The following is a 24772-nucleotide window of genomic DNA, read 5'->3' as shown; positions in this document are numbered from 1 at the left end:
GTGTGGGTGCAGGGGGCTGGTGTTTCACTTTAGAACTCTCCGGTGCTCTTATCTCTCCTCTAAGCTGGGAACTTGCTGCAGGCAGAGGCTGTGATTCCCCCATCTCTGTCTTCTCTGCTCCTCTCAGCACACAGTGTGAGGATGTACGATAAACTCCTGGCTCACCCATCACACCTTTCTGGTTTTCGTAAGTGAAAACCTCTCCATCCTGCATCTGGGGTCCTGCAGCTCCCTGGCTTTTGAGCCAGGTCCTCTGCTCTCCCCTGGTGATACCAGTGCCAGTGCTCTCGGAGCGCTGATGAAGAGAAATGGCCAGGCACTGGCCTCTTCCCCAGTCCCTTCTCCTTGTGGCCGACCGTGTGCTAAAACTGGAGGGATGCCCGGTCCCAGGGGCTGGCGTGGCTCTGGACTCCGGTGCCAGAGAGGTGAATGGAGGAGGGAAGAAGGGACGGCGCCAGGAGCCCGGGTTTGGCAGCTCCCTCCGGAGGAGACCCGGGGATGCCCGAGAGTGTCCAGGCGGCTGGTGATCTGCCAAAGCCGTGCGGACCGGAGAGGAGCGAAGGCGGGGAAGAGACCCGGGAACCTACGAAACTTGGGGGCGGGGCGGGAGGCACAGCCTGGGCGGTTTGCAGAGGCATGGATCGACCCCCAGGGGTCGCTGCGCCGCCTGCAGCCCCTCCCGCTGGCATCCGGAGCCCGCTTGTACCACCGCGCGGCTCCCGCAGGGGGAGCGGCGGCCACGGCGGCGCCTGGCGGCGGGCTCCAGGGACGATAGTGCGCGGCGGTGCGCAAGCCCTTGCCGGCCACTGACGCAAAGCCAGGCGGCGTGGAGGCCTGAGGCGCCGGTAGCTAGGGGGCGACGCGACTCTAGAGCCTGCACCGGACACCCCCACACCCTGTGGTAGCAGCCGGGACCCAAACAAAGGCGGGCGGCGAATAAAAGGCAGCGGCGGCGCTGAGCGCTCGGGTTGCGCGCTGGGGACCTGGATCAGCATCAGGCTGTGCGCGGTCTGCGCTCTCTGGAGCGGAGCGGGGAACCCGGGCCTCCTGCAGCTACGAAGAGCTTCACCCTGCGACTCCCGCGAGGGGACAGGTCCTCACGGCGGGGTGGCCGCAGCCCCGGGCCCCTCGGGTGCGCCTCCTTCCCGCGCCCGCGGCTCAGCCAGCTCTGCTTGGCCAGCCGAGGTGAGTGCGACGGCCCCTGGGCGCCATCCGGGTCGGGTCGGGGCTGGGGGGTGCATCACTCAGAGGGAGGGACAAGCCCTCCGCGCCGCTCCTATACCGGCCTGCGCGGGGCTGTGTGTGAAGTTCTCTCGCTCTCTAGCCAGCCCTGGGTGCAGGCCTTGGCGCCCCCCGGGAAAGCCAGCCGGTAGTGGGCAGAGCCCGGAGCTTGCCCCCCGTGACCAGGCCCCAGCTCCGCACCAACTCCTCACGGGGCCGGGGCAGCTTCGTTCTGCACGGGCTAGTTTGATGTCCACAGTCGGCGAGGCTTCCGATCTCCGGGGAGGCTTCCCACCTCCTGCTCGTCCTCGCTGGTGGATGACTGATTCCATAAAAGTTGAGTCAGTCTGAAGCCGCCCCGGATCGGGCTTTCGGCCCGGCTAGAGTGCGAGGGAGGAAAAGGTTAATGACCTCCTCTCCATCCACTCCCTACCTTAGTGCACGCATGCTGTCACCGAGTCCTGGAAAGCAATTAACCCGGCAGCAGGTCCAGCCGGGCGCGCGGGAGCTCTGGGGCAGCCCAGCGCGATAGGGTCCCCGTGCCCTGCGGAGAGCGCGAGGGAAGCTGGAGGTGAGGTGGGCAGCGGGGCAGTAGCGAGCGCTGTGTTGGGGTAAGATTCCTGGAGCGAGTGGCGCGGAGTCCCCTGAGCCAACCCCACCTCTGGGAGAACTTTTCCCAACTCCCCGGGGGGGACCCGCATGTGGACTAGGAAGGCGCCTCCAAGAAAGACTTGGAGGCTTCCTGTCCTCGGCTCCGGTCTGCTAAACAGCCGGCGCCAGGTTCCCGGGGTCCCCCTGAGGCTGGGCGCAGGTCCCCTCCCCTCCACATCCCGGGTCAGCACCGCGGACAGCGCCGCGAGGCGGCCTTGGAGACCCATCCGCACCACCACCCCCCCACCCCCCCGCCGCGCACACTCACGGACCCACCGTCCACGCTCACACTCACACAAATCGACAGACCACCCACAAACAACCCCCACCCAGATTCATAGTCCACTCACGCAAAAATACATCCACTCACAGTCCGCACACAGAGGGAAGATCCACTCGCACGTGGACACACTCAGGTCTTCGCACAAGCACTAGCATCCCAGCGGGCATCTTCACTCCGGATCCTCCTGTTTCCCCGACATCCTACTAAGCCCCAGACTCCAGAGCTCCCCCCTGGGTGCTCACAGGGGTGCCCAGTGATTCACAGAGCTGCTCAGGCTCCCCGTGCACACACACACTTCCGGAGGGGCGGGGCGGGGGTGGGGAGCAGGGGAGAAGCAGCTACCCGCTCCCTCCCCCTCCACCAATGCAGACCTGAGCAGGAAGCCAGGCATCTGCCCAACGGAAGAAAGAGGCTGTGGCCAGTGGAATCTGGGCAGAAGTCTGGCCTTCACAGAATCCTGGCTTTAGGCTCAGAATCCATTTTGCTTTGCTCACCACCCCCGTGCCTGCCCCCCTTCCTCATACATACTCCAGACAAATCTCCTACAACCAGGGTACACACCCCTCTTTCTGCATCATTTTTTGCTTGCACTTTTTCTTTGTTTCCCTGCTCTGTTCTCCTCTCCATGTGTATCTCCCCCTCCTTTTTTTTTTTTTTGTCTTTCCCACCAATTCCTCCTTTCCCAGCTGCCTTCACTCTCTCCCCAACTTTCCTTCAGCCTGGGTCTGACCCAGTCACTCTTTGCTCCCATATGGACACAGCTGATCCTTAGGAGGAGCTGACTCTATTCTCCAGGCGGACTCCATGCCTCCACTCCCCTCCCTTTGAAAGTCAGACAGCACCTCTCTCCCTGCCCATGGCCTCAGCGGCTTCCAGCCCCTCCCTGGGAACGTTTCTAGGGCTGGATGTCCCAGAGCCTCCACAGTCTCTCCCATGGGCTGGAATTCCTCTGTTCTGGAATCACAGCAAGCCCTCAGCCCATGGGGAGTTTGAAGCATACAGTACCCATGCTCTGGCTTGCCCTTTGATACCTCTTCTGCTCTTGCCCTTAAACTCCAGAAACTCCATTGGAAAAGGAAGAGTCCCAGTGTGATGTGGTAGAAGAATAACTGGAGTGGAAGTGGGGAGACCTGGGTTCTAGTCTCAGCTTGGCCACAGTTTTCCAGTGTGTTCTTGAGCAAGTTACTTCCCTTCCCTGAGCCTCAGGCTTCCCATCGGTGCAGGGGTGGCTGAAGTGACGCTCAAGAGTCCCTGTTTGGTCCTAGTAATGTGGAACATCAATTCACTCTTGGGTGTGGGTGGGATTGAAAACCATGGTTCTAACCTCAGGGGTTATGGTACCTTCCCCCCTGCCCCAAGTACCCACCACTGGTGAATTCATTCTGTCCCCTGAGCAATGGATGTTAAGACGATTTCCTTTATAGGACCAGACATGTCAAGTAATTTTCTTGAGGTCACATTGCTGAAGTGCAGTCCCCACTGGGGTGGACATTGACTCTACTGTCAGTATATCTTCTGCATGAACCACTGGTTCTGCTGGTGGATGCTTAGTGGGTGAGTGAGTGAATGAATGAATGAATGAATGAATAGAAGAGTAGGAACTTAAACCTGGATCTCCTGACCCTCAGAGCCTTGGAATCATGGTTTAAGCTCTTTTGTCTGACGGTTTAAACATTTAAACATCTCTCTGGTCTCTTCATCACCCCTTCCACTCATCTGGTCATCCAAAGGCAGATGGAGTTGTCTGAGTGAGGGTCCTCCTTCCCTGAGTTAAGGTCAACTCTGAGCTGGTTATCAATGACCACAGAGGAGAGACTCTCTGAGAGCAGCTTTAGAGGCCTGCCTGGTGGGTAGGGTCTTGGCAGTCAGCCCCAAATCCCTAAGACTTGACCAAGTCAGCTGTCCATGGGCAGCTGGTCAAGATGTGAGACCAGGAGGCAAGACAGTCCCTGCTACCATTTGACTGAGCGGCCACTTCTTACAGCCCCGTGAGCTGACTACTGCAAAATCACCTTTACAGATGAGCACAGTGAGATGCTGAAAGATGAGTTGGTTTCCCTAAGGGCAGTCCTCCAGCCCACACTCAGTCATAAAAATAGGCCCCCCAAAATGGTGGTGGTGGTGCAGCAGTTGATAGAAACCTTACTGGTGTTGATAATGATGGTAGCAGTATTATGATTGGAAGCTCAGTGATCAGTCTCTTAGGGTTTCTTCCCCCTCTTTGAAACTGTTTCCTCGCCTGAACCTCTTCTACTACACCCCCCACCGAAATATGGAGAAACCCAGGGCTGGGCCAGTGAGGCCCCGGAGTGTCTGATTGTCAATGGGCCCTAGCTGAGGCCCATTTTAAATCCTCCTCCCCTACCAGAGCAAGTCTCCCGCCAGAGGAGCTGGAGCGCTGTCAAAGTCTGTCAAAACACCCTTCCAAGCTAGGTTCCAAATGCAAAGCCCAGAGAAAATAAATAAAGAGGGCAGTGTCGGCCCAAAATAGAAACATGCACCAACTCACAAATACGCATGTTTTCTGAAAGTCGCATTTCACGGGCAGACAGCGCGGCTCACACTCTAGCTGCTCCACAAAAGCCAGAGGTACAGATGCTGCTGGGATAGCCCAGAGAAGGTGTCAGAGCCTCCCACAGTGAGAGAGCTCCCTGCCTGGTCACAGAGAGACCAGACGGCCGCTCCTGCTCCGTCCAGCTGGAAGACACACAGGTGGGAGGGCTGCAGTTAACGTGTACATGTGCGGGCATCGGAGCTCTTTGGAAATTGCCATCATTCAAGGCTAATGGCCTCAGTCCTCTGCCTTACAAATGGAGCAGCAGGCTGCAAATTACTATGCTAATAATGATGGTGCCATTTGTTGATTACCTACTAAGCATTTATATATACTATTTCACTTAACCTTGTAAGCGTCTCCTGGAGTATGGATCATTATTCCCATTTAATAAATGGGAAAATCAAGGTTCAGAGAAGTGAAGGGACTTGCCCAAAGCCGTGCACCTAAAAGAGGCCACTTGGGAGTCAGACTTTAATCAAATAAAGCAAAAGACCCTATTTTGCCCAGTACTCTGCACTGTTCCTAGTATTCATTCATTCATTCATTCATTCATTCACTCATTCATTCATTGAATGAACAGTTTTTGTCAAGAAACCATTTACACACCGGTTTTCAAAAGAATGTAAATTCCTCTGCTGGCCCCACCAAGGGTGAAGGGTGAAGGGCAGTGCTGTCCCTTGAGTTTAGCTCTGGCCATCTCTCAGGGGGCATGGGTTTCCGAGGCTGGAACTGGGGGCTTTGCCTTTGCATCTTGGACTGTCACCAACCATGGGAGTCCAAATCTGTCTGCCTGTGGATGGGCTCAGGGAGCCCTCTGTGAGACTTGGACTAGGAAAAAAACATTTACCTCTGTGAGATGTCAGGGCTCCGGACAGGGAGTTTACTTCAGAGGGGATGGGTTGCCCAGCATCATGCAGCACATTGGTGGTGCAGCCTGAATGCCAGGGAGCCCGGCTGGCCTCCTTGAGTATATGGGAAGCATCCAAGTGGCCTCAGTGAAGTTGCTGAGCTGATGCAGGCAGTAAAGATAATACTTCTCTTCCAAGCACAGGGTGAAATGCAGCTGGCTTTCACTGCATTTTGCACCAAATCCTCTCCTCCACACCCTGCACCCCCAGCTCAAACCTGACACCGCCGACCTGCTCAGGTCCCCACCTATGCATCATCATAAACGACAACACTAGCAAATACAGAACTTTGATCATACACCAGGTGCTATACTAATGTTTTACGTATATTCATTGCTGTAATGCCCACAACACTGGGAGGTAGGTGTTCTTCTTTCACTTCACAGCTGAAGGGGCTGAGGCTAGAGAGTTTGACTCGCCTGCCCAAGGTCACACAGCTAGCCAGGAGGTAGGGGGAGCCCACTGAAGCCCCATTAGCAGGTTTATTCTGGGGGTGAGGAAGGGGAAAGTCTGGAACCCAAGCCGAGGGGAAGGTGGAGCGGATGGGCAGCAGCAGGCTATTTATATTACCCCTCCAGGTCTTGTCACGCTTGCTGGCATTTGTGCCAACAGAAACTGTGTCTCTGCCAAATCCTGGAGGGAAGGAGCCTGGCGCAGGGTCCTGGGACCGTCCCCTGGGGGACTTTACTGAAGTGTAGGGTCTCGGGAATGAACCCACTAGGCATGCCCTTGATTCTGGCATCCTGCTTCCTTCCTTTGTTCCTCCCTTCTGAGGGAACCAGATGGGAACTTGGGAAATTCAAAAAAAGCCGTCACAAGGCAGATTAGGGTCTTGCTGTATGCAGTGAACTTGACTGTTGGAAATGAGGAGGTGGTGGAGACAATGAGGACTGGCTTGGATTCGGATACTAGTAGGTGTCATCTAGGTCTCTTATGGCAGGCTCCTTGGCACCAGAGAGTGATGTCCTGGGAGACAGTGTCCAGAGGCTTAAACCTCCTCTGCCAAAAAAAAAAAAAAAAAAAAAGCCTTCTCCTTAATCCTGCATCCCACAAGTGTCTAACTGGGCAGACCCATTGTGTGCCAGACCCTGGGTACAAAAGTGGGAAAGCCTGTCTCTGTCCTTGTAGAGGTCACCAGTCTCCCATCCCTGCCCGGCATCTCCTCCCTGGAGCAGAGGTGATGGATGAAAGTGATGGCTCCTCTAGGTCCCCCACAGGAAGTACGAGAGGAACCCAGGTGTCTGTCCTTTGGGGCTCAGAGGACATGATTCAAACAAGCAGTCATTTCAGGATCAGGAGGAAAGTTTCCCACTGGCGGTGCCTGCAGCACACCTGAGTGCTCTTCCTAGCTTGATGTCTTGCTGGAAGATGGGATGTTGTAGGGAAGGCTTGTCCCCGCCCAGCCATCTGCCTGAGGCATTCGACACACATACTGGCACTTGGACAACATGTCCTTTGCCAAACCTTGTTACTGGAGGACACATGACTGCCAGCTGGAAGCCATTCCTATCATGGAGGAGAATGTGGAGATCTTCTTGTCTCTGGGGAAGGCGGCTTAAATGGGGCTGAGCTGGGCAAAGGGTTTGGCAGACTGATGGTCCTGAGATGTTTGGGGGAGGAGTATGTGTCCCTCCCCCCCCTCATACTGGCCTTTGCACTGTCCTGGGGGTGTTCTTGTGTTCTTAGCTAGGAGAGTTCTGCAGAGTGACCACTTTGATAATGACAATGATTCTTTTTTTTTTTTTAATGTGGTTAGTTTAATGTTTATTTATTTTTGAGAGAGAGAGAGCATGAGTGGAAGAGGGGCAGAGAGAGAGGGAGACACAGAATCTGAAGCAGGATCCAGGCTGTGAGCCTTCAGCACAGAGCCCGACGCAGGGCCCAAGCTCACGAGTTGTGAGATCATGACCTGAGCCGAAGTCAGACACTCAACCGACTGAGCCACCCAGGAGCCCGATGACAATGATTCTAATAATGGCCAACATATTTGGAATGTTTACTGCTTACCAGGCACTGAGTTTAGGACTTAATGAGTATTATAATTTCATCCTCATACCTTACCTATGAAAGCATTACTATTTTTTAAAGGATTTTCTTTTTTTTAAGCTTATTTATTTATTTTGAGAGAGAGAGCATGCTAGGGAAGGACATAGAGAGAGGGAGAGAGAATCCCAAGCAGGCTCTGTGCTGTGAGCATGGGGCCCAAACCCACGAACCGTGAGATCATGACCTGAGACGAAATCAAGAGTGAGACGCTTAACCAACTGAGCCCCCCGGGCGGCCCAAAGCATTACTATTATGTCATTTTAAGGATGAGAAATGTGGAGCACAGAGAGACAAATTAACTTGCTGGTGAGCACTGGAGCAGTGAGACATGGGCACGCTGGCCTCAGTGCATCAGCACAGACGCCTGAGCACAGTCGATAACCAAGACCCTACTTTGGCCTTTACCTTAACTTGACTTAGGTCTCTAAAGATTGCAACCAAAATACTTTCCGGATTCTTCAGTAATCTGAGCAACTTGTACATATGGACCGGGGCTGTGTGCTGGTTGACAAGGGGATATGGGTTGACTGCTTGCTTCTTGACTGCCGCACAGCCAAGCAGGCCAGGTTTCAGATGCCCATATGTGTGCAACATCTGGCAGATTGGCAGGACTTGTCTGCCTTTCTTCCAGATGCTTCCCCTTTTCATGCCATGTAGACACAGCTGGGACTTAAATCCCTCTGGACATGACTGCATGTGTGACATCCCTGGTTGAAAAGTATTTGCTGGATTTAAAGCCTCATCTTGTGGCTTCACAAAGGCAGGATGTTGGTTTTGGTTCCTCTCTGCCATCCCGGCCTGAGATACATTAGGCTAAGCTAAGGAGAAGTCAGGCTTTGGAAAAGGATCAATGCCCAGAGGAGAAGACCCCTCCTTCCCTTCTTCAGCTGGAGAAGCTGAGAAGAAGCTGACTGGTGAACTTGAACCGGAGAAGCTGGGAAAAAGCTGACTGGTGAAGAACATTGCAGTCTAGCAGCATCTGCACGTTCCTTTCAAGGGATCCTGACTTTCTGACCCTGTTTTCCAGAGGCTTTGAGCAGATGATTCCAGAGTAACAGAGCCAGGAATTTGTGATGAGCAGGGACATGTCAGCCAAGAGGCACTCTTGGGCATCAGTGAGAATGAGAATAGACCTGGGCTGGGAAGGTTCATAGAGCCTTCTGGAGGAAAGGAGTTCAAGATAAAAGTAATTTAACAGGAAGTTTTTTATTTTATTTTATTTTTAGGTTAGTTTAGTTTAGTTGTAATTTACTGTTGTAAACATTTTTTTAAGTTTATTTTTTTTTAAGAGAGAGAAAGAGAGAGCAGGGGAGGGGCAGAGAGAGAGGTAGAGAGAGAATCCCAAGCAGGATCCACACTGTCAATGTAGAGCCTGATGCAGGGCTTGAACTCACAAACTGTGAGATCATAACCTGAGCTGAAATCAAGAGTTAGATGCTTAACCAACCAAGCCACCCAAGCGCCCTAGAAAGACTTTATTTTATAGCAAGCACCAATAGGTGAATGAATTAAGACAATGAATGAATGAATAAGTGAATGAATGAATGAGTGAGTGAATGAGTGAATGAATGAATGAATGGGTAAATGTAGAATTGGTAAGTGGGGCTGGCAGATTTTGACAGCCAGGACCTTGATCTAGAGCCTGACCCCAAGTACTGACAAAGGGAAGGGACCTGTTCTTGTCCCCTGGAACACCCTTCAGCACAGGATCAGGGAGAGATAGTCTGAATCCTTGAACCTTGCCCCCTCACTGCAGACCCCACCAGCACCCCATTCTGCAGGACCCTCCGGTCACAGGTCTCCTCTGGCTCCTGGCCATGGCAGGGATTGGAACCCACAGGCTGCAAAGCTGATGGAGGTTGCCGACCCAGGACCCTGAGAAATCTGTAGCACTCTCTACCTTCCCAGCTGCTCTCCCAGCTCTAAGCCACCCCATTTTCTCTCTTGTCACACTTCTGGGTCCTGGCCCTTTGGGGTCTCCAAATGACAGAACTAGGAGGTATCTAAAAGCTCATTGAGTCCAGCCCTCCCACTTGACAAAGGGCAAATTGAGACCCAGGAAGGAAGACTAACCTGAGATCACAAGCAAATAGGAGACAGAGCCCCATTACTGTGGAAGGATTTGGGGGGAGTTCCCACTGACTTAGGACGACACTGTACCATGGAGCAGAGTGGGGGTGGGGCAGAAAGGGACTAGGGTTCTTGAGTCCAGGTTCTTGAAGTCTCACTGGGGTCTCTTATGGCCTCTGGAGCTGAGAGCAACAGTTAGTTCCTGGGGCCCTGAATCTCCCAAACTTTTTATGGGAAAGGCAGCAGAGTTGATACTTGGAGATCTGCTCTTTACCCCAGGGCCCGCGGCTCTGACTGCTCTTCCATTTGGACCCTTAATTCCTGTCTCTGTAGACAGCTGCCCCATCACGGGGTGTGGGGTGCAGCTGAGAGTCAGTGTCAGGCTCCCCACCCTGTTGGGGGCCTCTGTGCCAGTCCCCACTATAGGCACCTGAGCTGTCAATCATCAGGGTAGCCAGGAAGCCCTTCCCTGGAGCCACTGACCTGTGTGGGCACTGAAGGAACATTTCCACCTAGACACTGAAGCCAATGAACTCGCTTGTTAGCCCCTGATGCCTCTCTCCTCCCTTCCCTGGGGCCTGAGCTGTGCCTAGACTGTGGCCAGGATGACCCTGTCGGTGGCGGGGGGTGCAGACACTGAGAGAGACAGAGGGAGAGCGAGAAGGCGCTCACATGAGTGCACACCAGCCAGGACCAGGAAGGCTGACTCCAGAACTTGGAGAATTTTCAAACATGTAAGACTCAAATAAAATCCAATATAGTGGGAAGAGTCCTGAGCTTATCAGAAATCCGGTTCAAAGAAATCCCCTTACTTCTTTCAGCCTCAGTTCTTGTTTGCAAATTGGAAATAATTCCTAAGACTTGAAAACTCACATGAAAATGATCTACCAGATATATGATGCTGTGTAGACTCAAGATCATCCAGTCCCCTAGGATGCAAGGGGCAGGGGCAGGGAGAGGGGTGGCTCTGTCTTCGGGATGCAAGGGTCTGAGGAGCTTTCAGCCGGTGGTGGCCTCCTTGGCCCTCCTTGGCCCTGGCAGCAGGGACTGGGGGAGCTCAGAGTGCTCAGAGGGAGCATTCACTCTAAAGGTTCCCCCTTTTTCTCCAGGCAGTCAGGCTGGGGTACAGCCTTCCTGGAGCTCCATCCCAAACCAGTCGTGGTGGCCTCTCTGTGCTTTGAGCACTTTGTCTTATGTGCTTTTTATCTTTTATGTTCCAGTTTACCCCCACGCTTGTCTTTTGGGGTGCAGGGCTGAGAAAAGTCTTGCAATGTCCTTGGACCCGCAGATGTGGTCTGGCTGTTTGGGAGGTGGGAAGGGATCCAGTCTCCAAAGTGTCCCCCAGAGCTAATTACCAACAGGTGGCCACCTGCTGTGTCCCAGCACAGGCTGCTTGGCTGCTGTCACAGCAGGACCCTCCCTGCATTTGCCCCTCCCCCAGTCATACAACAGCATCTGAATGGGGTGCAGGGGAGCCCTCTGCCCTTTCTTTGTCTCCCCTTCTTGGGCAGAGGCTGAGAATACAAAGCGGGAGGGCTTGAGAGCATCTCTCCCCAGATGGGGGACCACCATCCAGAGGTATTAAGTGACTTGTTCTGAGTCACACAGCAGACCAGTTCCGAGGGCCAGAGGGTCGCTTCTACTGCCCCTAGATATGCATCTCCTGCTTCTGCCTGGTCCCTGTCCCTGACCGCTGGGCCGCAGGGAATGCTGGCTGGATCCAGAGATGACAGGGGAATTGTTTTACGTATTTGTTAATCAGGTCTCGGAGACAGAGAAGGACCCCAGGCTCATCATCCACGAAGGAATCCAATTTGGCTTTTATGGCCATGGTTATTGGTCGTATTTTGTGGGGATCTTTTCATTTTTTTTATTAACCTAGCGGTCTGGGGCTGGGGAGCTGATTGGCTACTGGGCCTTGTGGGTCCTCCGGGCTCACAGTGAAGTCCAGACAGCGGCCAGGACTTGGGACCAGGGAGTGGGGAAGAGATGGTGGGGAGGTAGACAGGTTGGCCAAAGCATGTAGTGAGGGTTTTCAGGAGCCTTCTGACCCTTCAAGCAAGGGCCTGGCTGAATTTTATGGCCTCTGTAAATGTTGCTGGTTTTATTAAGCTTTCATTGCCTTTTCTTCAGAGATGCCCAGGTTGCCTGGAGGGCTCCAGGGGCCGGGACTGATGAATCCTGGCTGTGAGTTCTGAGTTCCTAGGTGGCAAGAGATGTGGGGGAGGGCGGCTAGAGTGGGGCAGCTGGAACTCTTCCCAGCAGGAGAGCACAGAGGCTAAAATGATGGGCTCTGACATTGGGCCTGCCCCACCCCCACACACTGCCTCAGAGAGCTGAGGCTGGACCAGAGAGGACATAAATAAGTAAAATGCCCAGCGCTGAGCACACAGCAGTACTTGGTGGATGTGAAGCTTCCTGCCCAGGCCCCTCCCATAGCTTCTGCCGGACAGTAAGCCCTTGGCCTTCTATTTTCTTTCACTGCTGGTTGAAGACCTGGTTGACAGATCTGGGCGGCGTATTTGTGTCTCTTTCTGGACATAAAGTCCTGTTCCTAGCCCAGATGCCATCATCTCTTCCTTCCTTGTAGCTGGAGAAAGAGGCGCTTGGAGGAGTGAGCCTGAAGTCCATCCTCAGGGCGGGGGGTGTGGTAAGCCTGCAGAGAGGCAAAGTGTGAGCTCAGGAAAGGGAACCCCAAATGCTAGACCGCTTGCTGGAAGAAGCCACTGGGAGCTGGGGAAGGTGCCCAGGACACGGAGTCTTTCCAGGAATGATCCTGGACCACCTGCAACAGAATATGTGGGGAAGGGGGTGTAACTACAGATTCCTGGGCCCCCACCCCCAGAGTCTGAATGATTGGATCTGGCATCTGGCCCAGAAGTTTGCATTTGAACAAGGGCACCTGGTGAATGGCCCATGTTAAAGTCTGAGGGTCAAGGTGGTCGAGAATGAAGGAGTCGGCTCTGGCCAACATACAGCCCTGCTCAGGAGCAGGGGCAGGATTTGGAATTCTCCCCATCTCTGAGGCTCATCATGATCACACCAGCAGCTGTGACTCAGCAAGAAGGTGTCACCATTGCCATTTCACAGATGAGGAGACCGAAACCCAAGGTGCCCAGCCAGCAGTAGAGCCAGGGTTGGACTCCAGGTGGATTTGACAGCAAAATCCATGCTTAGCTCCCCACTGCCCCCCCCCCAAAATCAGGCCCAGCTCCTTCTTAGTGTTGGGGAGGCCAGTTCTGTTCCCCTGAGCCCACGAGAGAGAACACACAATGGGGAAGGTGGCAATGCTCTGGTGACCATTAATACTGGATTCCTCTGGTGCTGGCTGGGACCTTCCCTGGGTGATATATTGACCAGAACAAAGCTTGTTTGCCTGATATATATTGAGCTGTTGGGCTTACGAGTCAGTGCCCAGTTTCCTCACCAGCTGTCAACCGCGGGAGGCTAGCTGTCCTTCATGTGCTCTGTCCCTGCAGCCTGCCCTGCTCTGGGGAACACGGGGCCTGGACAGGCTCACCGCAGAGCCCCTGCCGACTCCCTCTCTCCCATCCCTCCTACCTCCCGATAAATGAGGCCAGAGTTGGTTTGTGGGAAGTGGTCATGTGTGCCTTCTGAACTTCCTGCCCTCTGCTGGCACATTTAGCTAATTAGGATGGCGTTTCTTAGGGGGGCAGGGGACTTGAAGGGGGGGCAGGGACAGGTGCTTGCTTCAGCTACAGCTGCAAAGCCAGGTTTCCTGGGGGCTGGGGGAGGGGAGGGATGGGGGTGGTAGGTGGAGGGTCTTCTTGCTGACGGAAGGGTTCAGACACTCGCTGAGAGCCTCCTAACCACCTCCTCCCTCTGTGGATTTGGAGGGCATTCCCTGGCTCTTTTGTCATTTTCATTTGAGATTCTGGGTGGACATGGGACTTCTTGAAGGAAGACCCCTAGCATCTAGCTGCTTTCCCTCTGAGAAAACTATATTAGAAAAAAAATGGAATCAATCGGATGTAGATGGATGGATGGATGGATGGATGGATGGATGGATGGGTAGATAGGTAGATGATAGATAGATAGATAGATAGATAGATAGATAGATAGATAGATAGATAGATGATAGATAGATGAACTGGCACACATCAGTTTGGAGACTAAGAAGTCCCAAGGTCTGCAGTCAGCAAGCTGGAGACCCAGGAGGGGCGACGGTAGTTCCAATCTGAGCCCAAAGTCCTGAGAAACAGGAACACAGATGATATAAGTTCCTGTCCAAGATCCAGCAGGCTTGAGACCCAGTAAGAGCCGATGTTTGAGGCGGAGTCTGAAGGCTGGAAAAGACCGATGCTCCAGCAGTCAGCAGAAGCCTCGTCTTACCCAGCCTTTTTATTCTAGTCAGGTCTTCAGTTGATGGGATGAGGCCCACATGAGGGAGGGTCCTCTGCTTTACTCAGGCTCCATACCCAGGATCACGTTTGGTCCAATGTCTGGGCATCCCATGGCCCCGCCACACAAAGGTAACCACCACACCCATGTTCCCCATTAGAGGGAAGGCTGGGCTTCTGATACTGATGGGAACTTCCTTTAAGAAGACCTGTAGACCTGAAGTTCAAGCTCTAGTGTCACCCCGTATTAGCTGGATGACCATAAGGGAGTCACTTAACCTCTCTGTTTATTCTTCTGTAAAACGAGGATGCTCCTACTGCCTCCCTTGCAGGGCTGGTGTATGCGGGGGGTGTGGGGGGGGTGGATAGAGGACTGTACATCACAGACACACAGCTACTTATTAGATTGTGATTATCTTAATGGGTGACAGAGTTTCTGCATTGAGTAAGCTGGGCTTTTGGCTTCACCCCATCTGTGTGATTTGGCTCCAATTTTACCACCATGGCTCCAATGCTTCTGCAGCATCCTGACCCGAGACGGAGTGCCCAGGTCTCAGAGAAGGGCTGGGGATTCAGGATGGAAGGCACATAGCCAGGGCTTCTTGAGGGAAAATGAGCCTTTAGGACAGTGCTGCCCAGGAGGGATCTGTCTGCCCCTCTCCACCTCAGATGAGCTGAATTCACCAGAAGAGCCTACCCAGAACCAGGAAGCAGACACAATGTCCCCACTTTCTTGTCAGGGGAAAATTGGACCCTTTGCCTCAAACTTGCACCCACACCTCTCAACTGAAGGGTAGAAGAATCAAAAACCCCAAGATGTTTCTGAGGATCGGCGCTGCACCAGGGAGGCAAAACACCCCAAGACAGGAAGAAAAAGCTGATTAGCTCCTAATTGCCGTTAAATTATATATACGTATATGTATTTTAAGTTGAATCTGCATGTCTAATGTGATTTTTTAAAATACATTTTAATAGTCTGGCTGGGATAAGGGAATGAAGAAGGAAGATTTCTGTCACCCATCACAGGAAGGACGGATGGTATAACCAGGGCTGCAGGCAGGCTCTGGCGTGGGGCCACATCCCTGGGAGCCACTCTGCAGTAGAGTGAGGAGGGGGTCGAGGGTTTCTTTGAGACAGCACTGCCTTCCACCAAAGCCCCATTCTGTGCAGGGGGCGGGGGGGGGGGGGGAAGTCCATCTGGCTGGGGACTTGAAGAACGTCTCTTTCCCTAAACCTTGGATGTCACTTCCCTATTTGGCTCTTTGGGGGCACGTGCTGTCTTCCTCAGGCCTGGTTGTTCCTGGGGACTGCCAAAACCTCCCCCCAGAATCTGCTGAGGGAGCAGACTGAGCACTCCTTCAAGCCAAGAGTCCTGGCTCTGTCACCGAAATACAATCTTGGGTAAAGTCCCTTCTCTTTGCCTTGTCTGTTTCCCTCAGACAAAGGGCTTGGGCTGCCTATGCTTGGACACCTCTTCTGGGACATGAACTGCTCCCTGTTCATTAAAAAAAAATTTAATGTTTATTTATTTTTGAGAGAGAGAGAGAGAGAGCACATGAGCATGAGTGGGGGAGGGTCAGGGAGTGAGGGAGACAGAATCCAAAGCAGGCTCCAGGCTCTGGAGCTGTAAGCACAGAGCCCGATGCTGGGCTCACACTCAACGAACCATGAGATCGTGACCTGAGCCAAAGTTGGACAGGACTGAGCCACTCGGGTGCCCCCTCCCTGTTCATTTTAAAGACCCCTCTCAGGGCACCTGGGTGGCTCAGTCGGTTAAGTCTCCGACTCTTGATTGTGGCTCAGGTCATGATCTCACGGTTCGTGGGTTTGAGCCCTGCTTAGGGCTCCTCGCTGACAGCGTGGTGCCTGCTTGGGATTCCGTCTCTCCTTCTCTCTCTGCCCCACCCCTGCTTGTTCTCTATCTCTCTCAAAATAAATAAACTTAAAAAAAATAGAAGTCCCCTCTCTTCATCTCAGGGGAGTAGGAGATGTCCCCACTCGCACACTCACTGCCCGTTTGCCAGCTGCCTCTCTCCCAGCCCCTTCTGCTTTCTCATCAGGGTCTCTCATGCTGCCGCTCAGTCACCCCTCTGCATTTGTTCACCTTTGGGGACAGAACCCTCCTCCCAGGCGCTATTATAGTAACTCCTCAAAGAGTTGAAGGCTGTTCACAACATCCCTTCCACACATGTGCACACACATTCTATTTTTAAATAACAGTCTTTTCTCTGTCTAAAAGTAAGGCTGCACCTGATCATTGCAGAAAAATTGGAAATAGACAAGTATAAAGGAGAAAATAAAAATCACCCATATTCCTCCCAGAGATAACCACTGTAAATGCGTTATTTTTTTTAATGCATATACACATGGAATTTTTTTTCTGTTATGATATTGAGATTGTGTTCAAATGTGCCTTTGGACTGCCCCATGCCTGGCCCTTAACACTGGGCCAGGTTTCTTCCTTCCGAGGCCCCCAGGGCCTGCCGTTCCCTTTCAGGCAGCTGCCCCCCTTGCTTCTCCCAAGAGAAGGGAGACCTTTTTTGTGGAGATCTTGGCTCATGAACCCCTGGGAGGCCCAGAGTTCAATTCTGACCACCTCTGAGTGTGTGTGTGTGTGTGTGTGTGTGTGTGTGTGTGTGTATAAGAGAGACAGAGACAAAGACAGAGACCGAGAGAGACAAGGGAGAGGAGAGAGGGCATTGGTCACTGAGCAGCCCGACCGTAATGAAGACCATAAAGGCATAATGGAAGTTGGCTCATGACCATCCCATGGAGCTGTCCTTAGCGCCTTTCCATGGAGCAGCTGGAGCACCATGCTAGGCTAATCAATTTCCATCATTTGAGAAAGGAAAATAAATGTGCAATTTGCTGCCCACCCTGTGAATCGGCCCAAGGAGGTGGTCACCCATTGAGACGCTGCTGTCAGGCACACTGACTTGCCTGAGGGGGGCCTCCTTGGGTTTGATGAGGGTCTCTCAGACCCTACCCACCCTTGTTGGCTCTGCAATTCGGGGAGCGGGGGAGGATGTCACCGCTAGAGGCACCTGAGTCTTTACCATCCCAGTGCCAGATGGGGGAGACAGGGCTCCAAGAGGGGATGGACATGGCCAGGGCCACACAGAAAGTTGGTGGCTGAGCCAGGCCTACAGCCATGGCGGTCGGCCACCAATCTGGTGTCATTTCTCACATGGCAGCTTTTCTTTTCAGACGCAGAGAAAACAAGCATGGGGGTGGGAGGCGTGAGAGACAAAGAACTCATCGAGTCCACTTCTCGCCTGTCCATTTCACCCTCTTCAAGATCCTCCCCAGGCAGAAGAAACCATACTCTCGGCTGTACATTTATATTGTTTGGTGATTATCCTCTGTCCATGGGGAAGTTCTATCTAACTCAGATTCTCCAGAGATTCCTTTACCTTTCCTTATTCAACAAATATCTGTAACCCAGAAGCCCAGCAGGGAATATGACAGTCAAGTCCCTGCTCTGTTGGAGTTCATGTCTACCTAGCTGTGGGGCTCATTGGGAGGCAGAATGGCTGTGCCTAATTTTTTGGTCGCTTAAGTCCAGAAAATGTCTGCAGGGCACAAAGTCAAACACAGGGGACAGGGATCCATTATACTTGTTCAGTTGCTGGTTGTATGTAACCAATCATCCCCAGACTTAGTGATGTATGACAACCAATGTGTTATACTCATAGACTCTGTGGGTTAGGACAGGGTACAAGAGAGGGTGGCTTAGCTCTACTCCATGGTACTTGGGTCTCAGCCGGGAAGACATGAAGGCTTGGGTTACTACATGACCAGATGTGTCTGTACTCCCATATCCAATGGTTGATGCTGGCTGTCAGCAGGAGCTCCTGCATGCTCCTGCCTGTGCTAGTTTGGGCCTCCTGCCCACATGGCAGCTGGGCTCCAAGGACAAAGTGTCCCAAGAAAGCCAGGGGGGAGCTTGCCTCTCCCTTTGCCAAGCCTCAGAAATCTCAGAGCCACTTCTGCTGCCTTCACAACCCCCATGTCCCCAGATTCAAGCGGAAGGAATGCAGACATTACATCTTGATGGGAGAAGTCTCAGTCATACCATGAGAAAAGCACATGACGTGAGAGGTATTACTCGGATCATCTTTGGCAAATGCAATGAGCCGTGTGAGTCTTGCAGGAGTGCACAGCCTTGGCGGAGGAGCAGAGTATAAGAGAACAGAAGCAGTCATTTCCCAAGCACTGATACATGCCAGGCACCATGGTCAGCCTGCTGTGTACATCATCTGACCACCTCTATGATGGGTACTATTAGCCCCATTTTCCAGATGGGAAAACTGAAGGTCAGAAAGGATGCACTGCCTGTCCTAAATTGTATAGCTGGGATCAGCATCCAGATCTGTCTGCCTCCAAAGCCTTAGCTCTTAACGTTCTACTATATTGCTCTCCCTCCTTGCCCCTAAGTAATTTTTACCCCCTAAGTGTGGTGAGAAGCTTAGACAGCTAGCTGGAGGCTTCAGATCTGGGAAGGCTTCTTTTCAGAGGTGACACTTGAGCAAGATCTTGAAAGATGTGTTAGCCTCCTGGGGAAGGGAGTGGCATTCTTGGTGGGACAGCAGGATCCCCCAAATCACTCAGGAAGTGCTGCTGTGACCCAGAATCCTGGCCTTGGACCCCCGCTCACATATCAGCATACTATAAACTCCCTATCCTGAAAGGTAGGCTGAGGCTGGGGACAGGGTAGATGGACAACAGGAAAAGAGGCAAAGTGGCCCTTGTCTCTCCCTCTCCACCATATTGCCATCAGCATCCTCCTTCCAAGGCTGGGAGTGGGAACGAGGTTCCCACCTGCCCCCCCCCCCCCGCCTCTACATGCAAACTTAGTTCTACCCTTTGGACATGGGGTGAGTCTGAGCTGCTTCTGGTTCACACTCAGGAGTTCCTGCTAATACAAATTGGTCCTTGGAGCAGATAGCGTCCCCTCGGCCGGAAGGCTTTAGGGCATCACAAATGGGAAGTTTAATGATCTCATCATAGGACCCTTGCATATTACGGGAGCGGTTTCCAACTCCTCCAGACCTCTCTCCCTTTTAAGTTTTCTGCTTTGCCTTCCTCCTCTCCCACCCTCCTCTCTGTTTCCCTATTTGCATCTCTGTCTGCCCACCCCCACTCGGTTCCACTCTCATCTCTGTCTCCTCCTCCCAGCTGTCTCTGTCTCTCATCTCTCCCGTTTCCTGCCTCTCTGTCTCTGTTTCCTTCCTTCCCCTCACCCTCTCTTCCTCACTTTCACTGGGCTGACGGCAGCCCCCTCTCTTCCTGGACAGACCGTCTAATTGAAATGGAGCACTCTAGAGAATGTTAATAGGAAAGGCAGCATTAATTAGCCAGCTCTGGCATAATTAGCTTCGTCTTCTCACTGCCTGGCGTCTAACTGGATAATGAGTCTCTCCCCGTCCAAACAGAGGACAGGAGGGACAAGGGGACAGGCCGTGCCCGGGGATGCTGGAAGGCCTCCTGCCTTCAGGGCATCCTGCAGGAGACCTCAGGCTGCCCAGCCTGCCCTCTCCCGCCAGGCCCTCCTGCTGCTTGTGCCCAAATCTTGGGGAGACGGATGCCTGGCCCCTGCTCATGCCCCAAGGTTTGATGTTGCTGGAGCTGCATGTTAAGTGGTCTGAGCCTTACAAAAGTGGCTGCAGCTGCAGTGTCCCAAAGAGGGGGTGGGGAGCTATTGAGAGTTCTTGAGGAGAGCTGTGACAGGCATCAAGCTCTGGCACAGCCCCGTCCATGGGTGATGACTGAGCACGCTATAGCCCTCAGAGGGGAGCAAAGAAACCTGCTTATGTGACAGATACTACTAATGTACTACACAGACTGCAGTCCGCCTCACAGTCATGAGAGGCAGGAATGGCCAGCTCTGTTTTATAGATGAAGATTCTGAGGTTCAGGGAGGCTTAACTGCCTTGACAATGTTCACCTTACCAGGACCCAAACTCTGATTTCAAAGACCATGTTCTTTCCCTCCTGCCCTGATACTTCGGAAGGTACTTTAGGGTTGCTAATTATAAGTAAAAGTGATGGCTGTGGAGTAACGCCTCATATTGGCCCTGAGTTCTAAAATCAAAGCATGAAGCAAAAGTTGAGAAATCATGTGTAGTCAGAGTTTCTCTTCAGTATCCCTTATATGGGGAGGGATGTCTCTTCTGTTTGCAAATGGGCTGTCATGCTCCCTTTTCTGTGGCCTTGAAAGCCAAGATCTAGTTGGGGAAGGTGATGGACCAGTAACGTATTTTTCTTTGTTTTGTGTACAAGGGATTAGGTTCAGTGGAGTTAAATGCCCACCCGATGCAATTCCATCGTAGTATTTGTGGACAGGGCTAATACCCAGGGCTGGGCGACGGCAGCCACAGGGCACCGTCTTCTCCCTCTCTCCAGCCTGCTGACCCTCTCCCTCTCCTCCAGGCTATGGACTCGGAGGATGACCCCTTGCTGCAAGATGTGTGGCTAGAGGAGGAGCAGGAAGAGGAGGAAGCGACCGGTGCGGCCTTTAGGAGGGCCCAGAGGCCGGGGCCCCGAGCTGGGGAAGGAGGGCAGTGTTGCTGGAGGCGCTGGACGTTGCCTTCCCGGCCCCCCGCCTCGGGCTTCTGGAGTACCCTGGGCTGGGCTTTCACAAATCCGTGCTGTGCCGGGCTGGTGCTCTTCCTGGGCTGCAGCATCCCCATGGCCCTGTGCGCCTTCATGTTCCTCTACTACCCGCCGCTGGACATTGACATCTCCTACAACGCCTTTGAGATCCGCAACCATGAGGCCTCCCAGCGTTTTGACGCCCTGGCGCTGGCGCTCAAGTCCCAGTTTGGGTCCTGGGGGCGCAACCGGCGCGACCTGGCTGACTTCACCTCTGAGACGCTCCAGCGCCTTATCTCGGAGCAGTTGCAGCAGCTGCATCTGGGCAACCGCTCTCGACCGGTCACCAGGCCCCCGCACGCAGTCTTTGCGGCCCCAAAGCGTGGTCCAGGCACGTCCCCTGACGCTTCTGCGGATCAGAAACCAGCAGCCAATTGGAGTGGGCGTCTTCGGCGCGAGGCCCCACCCCTGGTGGATCTGACAGCCAACCAGAGTGAAGGCCCAAGGAAACAGGGGATGCAGAAGAATGGACGGTGCCAACCCAGCACCCCGCCCCCTGTTGTGGCTGCAGCCAATCAGAGCCGAGCCCGCCGAGGGGCCTCGCGCTGGGACTACTCACGTTCTTACGTGAGCACCAACACCCAGACGCATGCGCACTGGCGCATCGAGCTCATTTTCCTGGCCCGCGGCGATGCAGAGCGCAACATTTTCACCAGTGAGCGGCTGGTCACGATCCACGAGATTGAGCGCAAGATCATGGACCACCCGGGCTTCCGGGAGTTCTGCTGGAAGCCCCATGAGGTGCTCAAAGACCTTCCGCTAGGGTCCTACTCCTACTGCTCTCCACCCAGCTCGCTCATGACCTACTTCTTCCCCACGGAGAGGGGCGGCAAGATCTACTATGATGGCATGGGCCAGGACCTGGCTGACATCCGGGGTGAGCAGACCTGTGTGTGGTTGGGGGCACGGCCGGCTGGGGAGCGGCTTGTGAGGGGCAGCGCCTCCATGAGGCTGGAGTGGGTCTTCATGAGATTGAGAGAAGGTACCTTAGAGACCCATAGGAAACTTGGCCATGGACTCACACCTGAAGGAGGATTGGGTGGGACTGGGTTGTGGGCAGACTCAGGCTGGAGCTGCCTGCTGGGCATGACCTGAAGGTGATACACGGAAGGGCTGGCAGCAGCGTTGGGTGTGAGACGGGATCTGAGAGGCAAGGAAGGAGGTTCGGGTGCAGACGTGGATTGTGGGAAATGAGCTAGTTAGAGAATGGGTGGGGTGGGGCTTGGGCGTGAGGTTGGTTAGAGGGGAACTCAGGTGTGGTTACAGAAGACCAGGCATCTAATCAGAGGAAGATAGAGGAGAGGCTGGGGTTGAAGGGAGACCAAGGTGAGGTGAGTTTGTGGTAATTTAGGGATGAGACTTGAAAGGTGGGGTGGGCTAGAGAATGGTTGTGGGGTGGGGCTTGGGTGCTTGGGTGTGCCTTCTAAGGGGCAACATGGGCTGTGTTCTAGGCACATGAAAGGGGACTGGAATGGGAAGGTGGAGTTCTAGGACTGCAAAGACTGAGCCTTGGAATTTGGTGAGGTTCACATGCAAATAAAATGTGAATTTATTGGGGGCTGCCTGGCAGTGAGTTCTTTAAACCGTTGCCCTGTCCCATTAGAGACCGTTGCAGGCAGCCTGAGGGGGAGTTCGACCTCCTTAGAAAGGAGTGAGATTAATGAGGAGGGTAAGATGACATTGATGGAGGGCTGTAGGGAGCTGCCTTCTGAGCTCCTTGGGCCCCCATCCCTGTCCCTGCAGGCTCCCTTGAGTTGGCCATGACTCACCCCGAGTTCTACTGGTATGTGGACGAGGGTCTCTCCGCAGAAAACCTCAAGAGCTCTCTACTGCGCAGCGAGATCCTGTTTGGAGCACCGCTGCCCAACTACTACTCGGTGGACGATCGCTGGGAGGAGCAGCGGGCCAAGTTTCAGAGCTTTGTGGTCACCTACGTGGCCATGCTGGCCAAGCAGTCTACTAGGTAGGAGGTCCAGCTGCACCCAGTGTGTGTTCGCCCTTGTGTATATCAGGAGGGGGCTATGTTAGGGTAAGAAATTGTCTTCCAAGTGCTTCTTTCTCATAAACCACAGATCACCTGCCCTCAACCTTCTCCCTAGGAAGTCTTTCTTCCTGAATCAGGGGCAGAGCCGGATACATCCTCGCTGTCACTGACAGCTCGGAAAGCCCCTTTTCTTGATCAGTGCTAATGGTTAGTGAACCTGACAGCTTTGGAGGAGGTAGGAAATCCCAGGGCTTTTGCCCAAGAAGTCTTGGGTATTGATTTTTCTCCTGAGGTGGTGCTAGAGGGCTTTCTTGGAAGAGTACTGACCAGGGAGTATTGGCCTCTCTGCCTCTACTACCCAAAGAGATAGTTGGCAAATCACTCTACTTCTCTGGACCTCAGTTCCCCTGCTTGTAAAATGGGGATGGTGAGTCCTGATACCTCTGGAGGCATTGGGAGGAGGTGAACCAAGAGATGTGAAGATGCTCTCAGATAGTGGGTACTTTGGTTGTCCTCCAAGCCTCGGGATATGTGTCTAAAAATACAAGTAGGCCCTTCCTCACCCAGAAAGGGCAGTTCACCTCTCAGTCCTGATGGGCAATAACTGTAATGCCTTTCAGTCCCCTGCCCTGACAGGCCAGCTCCAGGCAAAGGAGTCATTCTCCCTGAAATACCCTTGTTCGTTCCATTACTCATCCATTGCATTGAGCAACAACTATGATAATCAGAGTCAACATTTATGTGGCACAGCACAGGTATAAGCCCCTTTTACACACCATCTCATTTAATTCTCACACCAACCTAATGAGGCAAGTGCTATTATGATCATCTCCATCTTACAGTTGAGAATATTGAGGCACAGCACAGTTAAGTAAGTTGTCCAAAATTATAAAGCCCATAAGTAGTGAAATGGCATTAAAATCCAAGCTTTCCAATCCAGAGCCCTTATCCCTTTTGTTTTTATGCCAGTCTCTGTACTAGGAGCCTTCTGCTGGCCCTGTTTCTTTGCTAAACAAACCCCTGCCCATCCACTAAGATCCAACCTGGGCAGTTTTTCCCTGAAGCTGGATTGAAAGCCCACTTTACCCCCTTCCACCATGCCCTTCCTTCTCACTAGAGGCATGAAAGAGCATACATGGGCTTTGGAGTTAGATATGTCTAGGGTCACATACCAGTGACTCCACTTAGTTGTGGGAAATTTCTGTGAGCTCTTTCACCTCCCTGAGCTACAATTTCATCATAGCACTTGTCAGTCTGTATTTTAGTTGTTTAATTCCTTGTCACTTAAAGTGCATTCCTCAAATCAGCAGCATCTGCTTCACCTGGGGGCTTGTTAAAAATGCAGAATCTCAAGGCCTTCCCTTGATCTACAGGATTCCCAGATGACTTGTTTGCACATTAAAGTTTGAGGAACTTTATGTTTCATATGTTTCAAGACAGTTTGTTGAAGACTGGGATTGTTCCTGGCTTATTTCTATAGGCCTAGCCCCTAGGACAGTGCCAGGAACCCCTTAGTAGGAATTTGCCTTGTGCATGAATGAGTGGGTAGGTGGGTAGATTAATAAATGGAGGTGTTCCAGAGAAAGGTACTTGGCTAGGTTGGGAGGGGCTGCCTGCAAGAGGATCTTTAGGGTTCAAATACCAACAATTACCTCTGCATAATATGTTCAGCTGCTAAGACAAAACCTCTGCCTGAGTAAAAAAGCCTCTCTTCCCCATCCCATCCCCCTAGAGCTTCACAGGAGTGATGAAAAGCAGATTCCCTATAGACTTTAGTATCTTCTTTTGGAATAATCAGATCTTTTTATTACTCTGTGACTGGTTACCCAAGAGATGGCAACATGCACATTGACTTACTACAGAATAATACAAATGATCACTTTCACTATGTCTCTGATAATACTAGAATCTTAGAACATGTTCACTGCATTTATACCTTTTAGCCTTTTGCATTTTGTTGCATGCATTTTAATTCTATATACACTTAAGCCCTGCATGATATCACATTATTTCACTAAGTCAGTACTCATTTATATT

At 52.8% G+C, this 24772-nt stretch overlaps 1 protein-coding gene across 1 annotated transcript in view; it reads left to right on the top strand.

Moving 5' to 3' along the window:
- The first annotated feature begins 1135 nt into the window (after window positions 1-1135).
- DISP3 (dispatched RND transporter family member 3) overlaps window positions 1136-24772 on the top strand; it is a 50850-nt gene continuing 27213 nt past the window's right edge. The window contains exons 1-3 of the mRNA XM_039235031.1: window positions 1136-1185; window positions 20530-21628; window positions 22495-22714. Coding sequence (XP_039090962.1) covers window positions 20533-21628; window positions 22495-22714 — 1316 coding nt within the window. The 5' untranslated portion in view covers window positions 1136-1185; window positions 20530-20532. The remainder of the gene's footprint in view (window positions 1186-20529; window positions 21629-22494; window positions 22715-24772) is intronic.

Source organism: Hyaena hyaena, unplaced genomic scaffold (assembly GCF_003009895.1).
Source record: "Hyaena hyaena isolate Hyena2069 unplaced genomic scaffold, ASM300989v1 scaffold_94, whole genome shotgun sequence".
Taxonomy (NCBI): domain Eukaryota; kingdom Metazoa; phylum Chordata; class Mammalia; order Carnivora; family Hyaenidae; genus Hyaena; species Hyaena hyaena.
This window is presented reverse-complemented; position numbering and strand designations above follow the sequence as displayed.